General features: G+C 47.2%; 2 protein-coding genes across 3 annotated transcripts; both read right to left on the bottom strand.

Annotated features, from left to right (window-relative positions):
• LOC142890852 (uncharacterized) lies at nt 1–3,721 on the bottom strand. The gene is made up of 8 exons (XM_076030136.1): nt 3,586–3,721; nt 3,157–3,359; nt 2,818–2,928; nt 2,276–2,371; nt 2,085–2,195; nt 1,870–1,990; nt 1,571–1,780; nt 1–1,477 (listed from the first exon to the last, which is right to left on the bottom strand). The coding sequence occupies exons 1-8, from the start codon at nt 3,602–3,604 to the stop codon at nt 468–470; spliced, it is 1,881 nt and encodes a 626-aa protein (XP_075886251.1). The 5' UTR covers nt 3,605–3,721; the 3' UTR covers nt 1–467.
• A 155-nt stretch (nt 3,722–3,876) lies between these two features.
• Nucleotides 3,877–9,831, bottom strand: mettl25 (methyltransferase like 25). Of its 2 annotated transcripts, none has more exons than XM_076030137.1 (12): nt 9,615–9,831; nt 8,904–9,065; nt 8,713–8,819; nt 8,080–8,637; nt 7,847–7,994; nt 6,738–6,841; nt 6,522–6,551; nt 6,199–6,272; nt 5,827–5,920; nt 5,591–5,665; nt 5,397–5,468; nt 3,877–4,603 (listed from the first exon to the last, which is right to left on the bottom strand). In XM_076030137.1, the coding sequence occupies exons 1-12, from the start codon at nt 9,829–9,831 to the stop codon at nt 4,472–4,474; spliced, it is 1,773 nt and encodes a 590-aa protein (XP_075886252.1). In that variant the 3' UTR covers nt 3,877–4,471. The 2 variants fall into 2 exon arrangements, with proteins under 2 accessions (XP_075886252.1, XP_075886253.1); XM_076030138.1 differs by having other exon boundaries at nt 3,877–4,600.
• Between the last annotated feature and the right edge of the window lie 4 nt (nt 9,832–9,835).

The raw sequence follows: 9,835 nt of genomic DNA, 5'->3' as shown, positions 1-9,835 counted from the left end.
TTGTCCCACACCTTCAACTTCTTTATTGATTCACTGCTTGCAAAATGAATCATCTCTTCTAAGCTGGTTAGTTTGAGGAGTTAAGTTTGCACACGTCCATTCGCACCATCATACTTGTGTTGCGTGAGTAAAATCTCAACTTGCAGGTATTTAGAAAACACATTTACAGGCACAATGTGGAGGAAAAATAAAAATGGAGTCAGCGGCGTTCAGGTGTACTTGTGCACATAAATTTCGCACTTCCTGTGCAAAATGCAGCTGCGTGTGTTTTTGTTGTGATTGTCATTGACACTGGCTTATAACCATGCAATGCTTGATGTAGAAATTTGAACAAAGGCAACAAGGTGACAAAAAATACCAAAAAAAAGAATGAATTTTCTAAATCAGCTCTGCAGTCCGAACTGGTACTTAAGGCGTTGAGCAAAAAACACATTTTGGTGTAGAAACAGGTGGTGAAAACGCCAACGTCACGTGCTGCTCTCCGGCTTGTGGGTGGTCATGTGACGCTTCATGTTGCCCCGCTGGGAGAAGTCCTTCCCGCAGTCGGGACACTTGAACGGCTTGGCACCATTGTGGCTCAGCCGGTGCCTCTTCAGGCAGTTCAGGGTGAGGAAGCGCTTGGGGCACTCGGCGCACAAGTAGGGCCGCTCGCCGGTGTGCGAGCGTGTGTGCACGTTCAGGTGACTCTTGCAGGAGAAGCCCTTGCCGCAGCGGACGCAGGTGTACGGCGTCTCGCCCGTGTGGCTGCGGGTGTGTAGCAGCAGCTCGCCCGACGACAGGAAGGACTTGCCGCACGTGGTGCACAGATAGTTCCTCTCGCCCCGGTGCATCTGCATGTGCCTGGTGATACCGGTCTTGCTGAAGCCCTTCCCGCAAACGGCGCACAGGGTGAAGGGCCCCTCGTGCAGCCGCTCGTGCTGCCTGAGCGAGTAGCCGCACAGGAAGGCCTTCTTGCACTTGGCGCAGGTGAAGTTGCGGCCCTTCTTGTGCAGCCGCTGGTGCTGGTAGTAGCCCGAGAGGCTGGTGAAGCCCTTCTCGCACTGGCCGCAGCTGTACGCGAAGCTGTGAAGCCGGATGTGGGTCTTCAGCTGATTCGGGTGCTCGAACACTTTGCCGCACTTGCCGCATTTGGTCTCGTCCTCCGTGAAATTTTTGCTGACGGGCCTGGTGCTCAGGAAGCGTTTGTCTTCGGCCGCCGGCTCCTTCCGTCTCCGCTGCGCTTTGTTCTCCGAGTCGCGCCTCTTCTGGGCACTTTGTTGAATTTTTGCTCTGCAATTTTTAAGATTCTGGTTCCCCTTTTCTTCTAAATCGCCTCCTTGTTTATGCTTTTTGGCAGCTCGGCTTTTTAAAGCTTTTCTCTGAATAGTTTTTTCAAAAGAGGTTGTGCGGTGCTTCTTCTGGATGTGCTCTTGCACTCTCCTAATCAATCTGTGAGTGTAAGGACACTGTGGGCAGGTAAATAGGCTGGACGCTCCACCTGGGGGATGACAAGTAATGAGAAAATTAGAGAGACGATTGTTTGGACCGGCCTCCGTCCTACTAGCACTGCTCCTGCTGGGATTTTTCTGACCTGATTCCATTTTTGGCAACCAGTCAACTGAAGCAGCATTTGAGTATTTCCTTTTGTCTTCTTCTGAATCCTCCCCTGCTACTGTATCTTCCTCATCAGTGTAATCATCATCATCATCATCATTGTGACTCTCGGTGCCCTTGCTGACACCATTTGAACTGGGGAGGCCCAAGGTGGGCAGAAGCAAATCTTCGGGGTGGCTGTTAGAAGCTGCAGCACGTAAAAAAAAAAAAAAGAATAAGATGAGATAACAAACAAACATCTGTCATCCCTTCAGATGTTTCCCACGTGTAACTCACTTGTGCTGAGATTCCCCAGCTGTGCGTGATGAAGTAGCAGTGTCCTAAGGGCCAGAGGTTCGGACAGACTCCGCTCAAATTCTTCCGACATGGATGCGGTTTCGGTGAGCCACGCTGCCGTCTGTGGAAGACATGGAAGACACCCGGGTAAGAACCTGAACACACGCCTGATGCCGTGAACTATTTCCGCTTCTTGTTCCTACAGCTGTGTGTACCTGTTCCAGGTTCGGGACGGGCAGCAGCTGCTCCAGTTTGAACAGGAACTGAGACACCAGTTGCTTTAGCCGCTTGTCGTAGCTGGAGCCGTAGACTGTGGGGAAGATGTCCTGCAGCAACAGCACCGGACTGAGATTATCGAGGGGAGTTTCGAGAGATGAGACGCAGTCTTTCCTGCAGCGAGACTCACTTGGAAGAACGCCTCCTTTTCAAGAGGGACATTAAGGAGACTCTGAACCAGGCTGGCAAAGTTAGTGTAAGAGGTCTTCACTTTGTTACCGCTGACCTGCCCAAAGAATTCAAATAAAGCAATTAGTTTCACAAAACTAATTTCTATGGTCAGCGCTGCCGTCTCTCAGCAAGAAGGTTGTGGGTTCGATTCCGGGCCTGGGGCCTTTCTGTGTGGAGACTGCATGTTCTGCTGTGTTTGCATGGGTTCTCTCCGGGTTCTCCAGCTTCTTCCCACAGTCCAAAAACATGCATGTGAGGTGAATTGGGAACTCTAAATTGACCGTAGATGTGTATGTGAGTGTGAATGGTTGTTTGTATCTATGTGGCCCCGCCATACTGGCGACTACTCCAGAGTAGAAGCATTGAAAATTAATGGATGGAAGGATAATTTCTATAGTCTCAAAGCGCAATCTAATTACCAAAGTTGTTCTGTTTTTTTTAACTTGATGTGTACATCCATGTTTTGCTTCTGGAACAGCTATGCTTTTTCCTCCCGCTTACCATCTGCTCTACAGAGCCAACTTCAGCACAGCATGTGTGGATTTTGTCCAGGTGCTCCTGAATCTTTTGCAGGTTGGCGACGCCATCGTGGCGACACATTTCGAGGACGAGCTGGAGGAGACAGTAAACCCAAGTGAACTGTCACATCAAAATATCAGAGTGCTGAAGCAGAGATTTAATTTATTTAATTGAAAAAAATAAAAAATAAATAAAATAATAATAATAAATAACAATAACAATAATAATAATAATAATAACAATAATAATAATAATAATAATAAGCAAAACTGCGAAAAAACGATTGCAAAGCGTGACAAACAAGCTTGACTGAGGCCTCACCCTCGCCCGCAGGTCCATCGTGAGATGAGCTCTCTGACAGGGACTCAGCAGCTCGGGGACAATGCTCGTCGTCAAGGTGATGAAGTCCAGCACCTTGTCGTACTGCAGGACTCTGTTGTGCTGCACGAGCCGCCATATGAAAGCAGACATGAGTCTGACCGGGGGCACAAGGAGCTGCAGGGAGGCCGGAGGGAGGCCGGAACCTGCGCAGATTTCATTTTAAAACAATAAAACAAAACTAGTTTCAAACATTCAACGCGCCCTTTGGGACAATGTTTGTTTACATGCGGCTGTCACCGATTTGGGAGCGACTCGGATTGGCGGATAAACCTACGCATGTTACGGTCATGATTGTTTTGTTTCGGTTTTTTTTTTTTCTTTTTAATTAACAAAGGTTCCGTTAACAACCGAAAATCAGACAACACAAACCTTTGCTTTCCCAGGCCATCTGCTGGTTTGTAAACGTCTAAAAACACGAGCAAAATATCGCAGCGTTTCTCATTTTCACAACACGCACCAACAACTTCCGGGAAAAACGGATGTTATGCGCGAAACATGCACGTTGTACGTCTCCCTTCAAAGTAAGAGCTGCGCGCGCGCGCGCGTGTGTGTGTGTGTGTGTTTAAAAAAAAAACTTGCATTATTTTTAAGTGAAACAGTCATTTTTTCATATTATACTTATATCCCATGCATCATGTGTAAAAATACACATCCCACATCAACATGAATACACATCAAAGAGTAACATGAGGTTATTTTATTGCGGTATTAAATTCCACCCCAGGTAAAACATCCCCATTCATAAAGCTGGAGGTGCTGGGAGCACTGAGGTGTCACTGTGGAAGTTTGATTGGTTGTGTTTTGTTCTTGATTTTTTTGTTGTTGCTATTATTGCTTTTATCTCAGTACTTGCAATGGAGCCAGATTTACATTTCAAGTCTTTCCTATTGCAGGGCTTTCAACAATTTTCTTCCTTTTGTATTTTAATCTGTCCCCCCGCCCCCATCCTTCAGAGACGGTTCTTGTTGTTGATTGTCGGGGTCCTCATGTTCTTCCTTTTCGGGGGGTTGACTGTGTGTCAGCCAGTGTCGTGCAGTGAGGTTCATGTCTGGTGAGGCACTGACTTCATCACCATCAGATTTACAAACATATGAAACCTACGGAGTAGCTTATTCACCATTTGATTGGCAGCAGTTAAGGGGTTATGTTTAAAATCAATAATAATATCAGCTTTCTTCACACACAAACCTTTAAAGTGCAAATCACTGGATAACCATTTAATTGTTTTTTTTTTTCCATTTTCCATTTTTTATCTTTACATGTTTTTCTTTCCAAGATTGACTCCCCTTGTGCTCTCGCCGAAACTCTTCAGTCCGACAACGGCGTAACATCGGGGCGACAGCAGCGGGTCAAAGAGCTGCACCAGCGCGCAGAACGGCAACTCCTCCTGCGAGGCGGGGAAAGAAACCAGAAGAAAGAAGCTCAGTAACACGGACAGAGAGTCATCTTGAGTAGACTCCCAGTTTTGGGTTCCCGACTCTCTTGGCCTCCTCCGCTGTGTGATGTTCTCACTTTAACAATTTCTCTATTCCATTCCCTCGAGGGAAGGAGGATGACAAATCTGTGCAAATATTGTGTCAGCTGAACTTTAGGTTAAAAAATAAGTGTGTCTTATTTTCAGAGCGATTAGCACATTGGCTTAGGAGGGAGGGCGGAGGGCTGTATTTAATTTTGCCGCCACCTTTGTCATTCAGGCCCGAGTCACTGAGCTGCAAGAGCAAATGATGCTGTCGAGTCTGGCTGAAAAAAAGACTAAATCCCTCTGTTGCTTTAAAGCTGTGTCTTTCGTAGTTTGTCAAGCGTACATTTGTCTTAAGTTGGCTTGACTTCTTTGTGAAATTTTTTTGCAGTTGTTTTTTTGCAGCTCCAGCTATTTGTCTGCAGCTGCTACTGTGATTTTGTTTATGAGGAGACGAACAAGCCACAATGATCCTTCATGGCAAAATCTGGCATGATGAGGCTCATTATTGTGTTCTAAATAAACTAGCTTCAACAAAACGGAATGAATATCAATAGTTGTAAGTAAGAAAGACGCGTGTAAGATTCCTGATTCCTCATTCTCAGGTAAAAAAACAACAAAAAACAACAGCGTTTTAAAGCCCTTACAAAGCTGTTTGCTTATTTTATTTCCATTAACTATTAGAATAAATTTAAGGGCTGAGGACCTTGGAAAGTCTCACCTGCTCTTTCAGGTAGCAAAGGCGGTCCAGGAGGATCAGACCCTCGATGCACGGAGCCAGAGCGACCTTGAGCTGCAGAAACGGACGACGACGAGTTAAAAGGGCAAAAAAAAACAATCAGGTAAGAACAACACAGCTATATATACACGTGTGTGTGTGTGTGTGTGTGTGTGTGTGTGTGTGTGGAGAGTCACCATGTTGAAGGCGTGCATCTCGTCCACTCGCGGCTCGTACGCCTCGCGGTAACCCTGGATGTCGGTGTCGGAGAGCTGCGGGCAGAGAGAAAGGAGTGTGTCAGGGGTGTGAGTGAGTGAGGTCGGAAGTGAGGAGCGGAAACATCATCATCATCCTCGGTTTCCACCAAAATTAGCCAACAGCTCAAAAACGTTCTGTCTCTGGAAGATGTTCTGCGACACTTTTGGATCCAGACCTTGGAGTCGTCCAGCTCCAGCCGGCGCAGGGCTCGTCGGACGTAGTCCACGAAGGACTTGGCCTTGGAGTAGACGTTGCCGACCCGCCTCTCGCTGCAAGGAGAACACGGACGCTTTTAGTTCTTATCACTAAAGCAATTCATTTAAATCTACCGTGATAAATGGTTCCCACTCCCAGAGCTTTTATGTACGAGAGACAAGAGTTCAAACGTGAACACAGTTGAAACTATTTTTTTTATTATTTTTTTTTTAAGTAACTGAACTTTGAAGGATTTTCTCTCTTCCGAGTGCTCCTGATCTTTAAAACTAAACAGGCGAAGCATCACGTGGGGAAAGAATCCCAAAGTTCTGCCGTCCCTCGTGCCTCGTACCTTTTGAAGGAGCCGTAGTGATCCCTCAGGATGACGTGGAGAACGGCCCGGTAGAACAGAGACTCCATCTGGATCTGCAGAGAAGGTCCGACGTGACCCAGGATGTTATTTAAAGAGAACAGATTCCCCTCAGGGCTCATCCCCAGCATTAATGGATGGCCGGTGTTGTGATTCAGCTCTCTGGCCCGCAGCCCCGAGCTTCACCGTTCAGACACATTCAGCGAGAGTCGATCACAGAGTTGAAATGAACAAAACATTGAATAAACGCAGGAGAAGGTCAATGACAAGTCTTGATGGAGTGATGAAGATTCAGGTTGACTTACCCCTTGGCCGACCGAAACTCTCTCCAGAGCCTGTTTTGCGGAAAATAAACAACAACAAAAAGAAATGCAAAGTGTTAAAATCCTAAAAACTCAAAATGTATTTTATTATCAGCAGACTTCACAGATGCTCCAGACCGAGCAGCACATCCTGGTACCATCGAGAGTTTTTGTTTTTGTGCACTTATTTATGTTTTTACATGGTTGTTCAGAGCTCACCAAGCACGCAGACATTCTGGCGTTCCGACCGCAGAACCAGGACTGCTGGCGGAGATACTGACTCAGTGGGAAACCACACACACCGCCGCCGCCACTCAAACACTCTGCAGCGGGGACACACACACATCAAAAGGTAAATAGGGGTTTGGTGTTTTGGTTTCTCGTCAAACGGGCAGAAACACGATCCAGAAAGAATCCAATGAGTTATTTCAGCATTTAAAAGCTGTGGCCGAGTGCTAAAGGAGGGAAGCTTTTAACCTTTTGCTTAAACTCTAATAGACACGTATCACTGTCCTTAAGTTCCACGAATATAATGTCACATCGTTGGAATTATGTGCTTGAAAGTGCTTACAATTAATGGAGCAACTCAATGAATCATTCACTTGCACACGCTCAGTGAAGAGCCACTTGGAAGCCTGAGCTCATTGTGGAGTGGTTACTGGCAGCAACCTTGTTTCCAAAATCAGCAGACGACTTTTACTTTACAGCCACTTCCTGTTGCCTGGCTTTTCTGCTTCATCCTGTGTCTTTTTCGAGGGGTGAGATGGGTCACGGCAGCGAGCTGGCCTCAGTCCCAGAATGCACCGCGAAACTAGCGGGTGTGTGACTTTGTTTGCTTCTTAGGTTGGAGGGAAAATTGCGAATTGTTTGCGTAGCAGTGTGAGAGCATACGCAGACGACACTGTGTTGTATCAAACAAAGACATTTCAGCCCAGCAGTTATGCATAATCCTGAATTCTGACAACAAGGTCCAGAATTTATCACCATATGGGGAATTAACAAAGAGGGAAAAGTTTTATTCTCATCACGAATCCATGAAAAAAGCTTTATCGGCCCGAAACGACGATTGTTGATCCTCCAGGAGGGGAGTTCCTCCAACTCTTGGCCAAACATTCGTCTTCTTTGCCATAAAATGTGAACGCAGGGCGAGACGGTTGAGCAGATTAGGCCGATGGTGTGAGCGTGGCGGGTGTCCGGAGCGGCTTTATGGGCTGTCGGAGGAGCGAGGAGCGCAGGGAACAGTGATGGAGGCTGTGTGAGCAACACACACTTCAATCCCCCTCTAAAAATGGCTGGTGTGTGTGTGTGAGTGTGTCCATACTCCATACCTTCCCTGGCGGGGTCGAACTCCTCTGACAGCAGGTGATAGCAGCAGCCCACGCTGCAGACGGCCGCCAGCTCCGGCTTGGCCGCGAACATCCTCAGCGTGCTGGGCGCCAGGTCTCCGCAGGTGTGCAGCCCGACCACCACCGCCTCCTGAATTTGTGGGAGAAGTCAGGTAGGTTGGGACGGGGCGATCAATGCTGAAACGCATCGAGCACGACGCAACGCATTTTCTCACCCGCAGCTCGTCGATGAGTTCCCGCAGCTCCGTCTCGGGCGTAACGTAAGAGGTCAATGGTGAGAACAGGGCGGTGCCGCCGCCGCTGTCTCCTCTCCTCTGGGCTTTCCACTCAAGGTTCTCCCTCTTCCTTCTCTCTTTCTCCTCTGCACTGAGCTGAGCAGGGGGGATTCTGGGTGATGGAGTCTGGGCGACGTCCGCTGAGAAAGCGCTGAGGAACAGCTCCTCTGCTCTGGAGTTATCGTTGTTTTCGTCTTCCAGGGTTATTTCCTCCGTGGGCTGGACATCTGAGGAGCCAATTAGCACCTCCTCCTGTGAGGCATCATCACCACCACAGAGCGACTCCTCCCTAGGCGACTCAGTTGTCGAGTCTCTCTGCGCTCGCCCTGCCCTGCTTTTGCTTTTTTGGTAGGCCCTGGAGAACTTCTTCAGCTTCCTGTTCCGCTCCAGCGCTCCGTGGGTGTTGGTGCTGGACGAGTCAATGCCGAAGACGTTGAGGCCGTACTGCAGGGACAAGAAGGAGCTCAGGTAGCCTTTCCCCGATCCCACATCAATCACCTAGTGGAGACAGAGGGCAAGGGAGATTACAAACGGGGAGGTCGGCGAGTTTGGCCTCAAGAATGCAGCACAAACCTGTTTGACCCTGCAACGCTGTGCCAGACAGGCCACCACTGCAGACATGGACTGAACCTCGTGGGTCTTCTTGAAGTTCATGAACTCGTGTGGCTCCAGCTCGGCACCTGGATTAGACGGAATGCCAAAAAATTATGTCAGACTCTGGACGGTCTTTCCTCCTCTCAACATGACAGTCCACTCTTCAGTACCTGTGTGCTCCAGCCTCTCGTTGAGGGCCTGCAGCAGATCATTCCTGCTCATGCACACCCCGAGACCAGGCAGAGCGTGGGCCTTCGCTGCCTGCAGCAGTCCGTGCATGTCAACCAGCCGGTTTGTATGACTGCAGAAGCCAAAAGTGGTCCCAGGGAGATCTGAAGAGCAGGAAACATAACAAAAGCACTGTGTCTGTTTGCGTGTAGTTTGTGCGATGCAGGCAAAATCACACACAAAAAAAAAATCAAAAGGAAATACAAAAAAACAGAACAGTATAGTTAAAAACTAGAATTTACGTTTGTCTTGAATAACGAGTGTGTAAAATATACGGTGGGAAATGGAATTTGGAATTTGTGAAGACTTGTGGGGACAGCCAACATTTTATCAGTGCATGCCACAAAATCTTACACAGTGGGCCTTCAATTTAAAAAGCAAACCACAATAATAATAATAATAATAATAATAATAATAATAATAATAATAATAATAATAATAATAATAATAATGATAATGTGGGAAAAAAAATCAGACAGGAATTTAAAAATTACATATTTTAATAATGTGTCTTTGAATAGGTGGAACTCATGTAACAGTTTTATTTCATGATTATAATAACCCTTATTTCCACTTAATTAAAGTAATTAAGGTAATTGTGAGCCCGAATCGTGTATTTGTGACACATTCGAGAAAAACAACACCAATTGTACCTTTTGCTTTGAGTTCTGGATCCCTCTGCTGGTCACAGCTGGAACTAAAGGCGGTTAACACTTCTTGCGGTGGCACGGCCACGAACCGGCTCCACACGTCGTGAGTGAAAAACTCGACAGTGTGAGCATTAGCGATGCTCAGAGTTGTGAACAGAAACCGCGTGACTTCATCTATCCGTCGTTGAATTTCTGAGAGGCTTTGTGTGGAGGACATCATTTTA

The sequence above is a fragment of the Nelusetta ayraudi genome, unplaced genomic scaffold, assembly GCF_046127955.1.
Source record: "Nelusetta ayraudi isolate G7.1 ecotype Tasmania unplaced genomic scaffold, CSIRO-AGI_Nayr_v1 ptg000027l, whole genome shotgun sequence".
NCBI classification, from domain to species: domain Eukaryota; kingdom Metazoa; phylum Chordata; class Actinopteri; order Tetraodontiformes; family Monacanthidae; genus Nelusetta; species Nelusetta ayraudi.
Note: the sequence above shows the minus strand (reverse complement) of the source record. Positions and strands in the feature narration are given on the sequence as shown.

Excerpts from the sequence above, each read along its gene's own strand:
- LOC142890852 (XM_076030136.1), bottom strand. Across the intron at positions 2,372-2,817 it reads TTGGCTCTGTAGAGCAGATG|GTCAGCGGTAACAAAGTGAA; the intron begins GTAAGCGGGAGG and ends TTCTTTGGGCAG. Across the intron at positions 1,478-1,570 it reads GTTGCCAAAAATGGAATCAG|GTGGAGCGTCCAGCCTATTT; the intron begins GTCAGAAAAATC and ends GTCATCCCCCAG.
- mettl25 (XM_076030137.1), bottom strand. The coding sequence starts at position 9,831 with ATGATGTCCTCCACACAAAGCCTCTCAGAAATTCAACGACGGATAGAT. Across the intron at positions 6,552-6,737 it reads CCAGAATGTCTGCGTGCTTG|GCTCTGGAGAGAGTTTCGGT; the intron begins GTGAGCTCTGAA and ends TCCGCAAAACAG. Across the intron at positions 5,921-6,198 it reads CACTACGGCTCCTTCAAAAG|CGAGAGGCGGGTCGGCAACG; the intron begins GTACGAGGCACG and ends TTCTCCTTGCAG.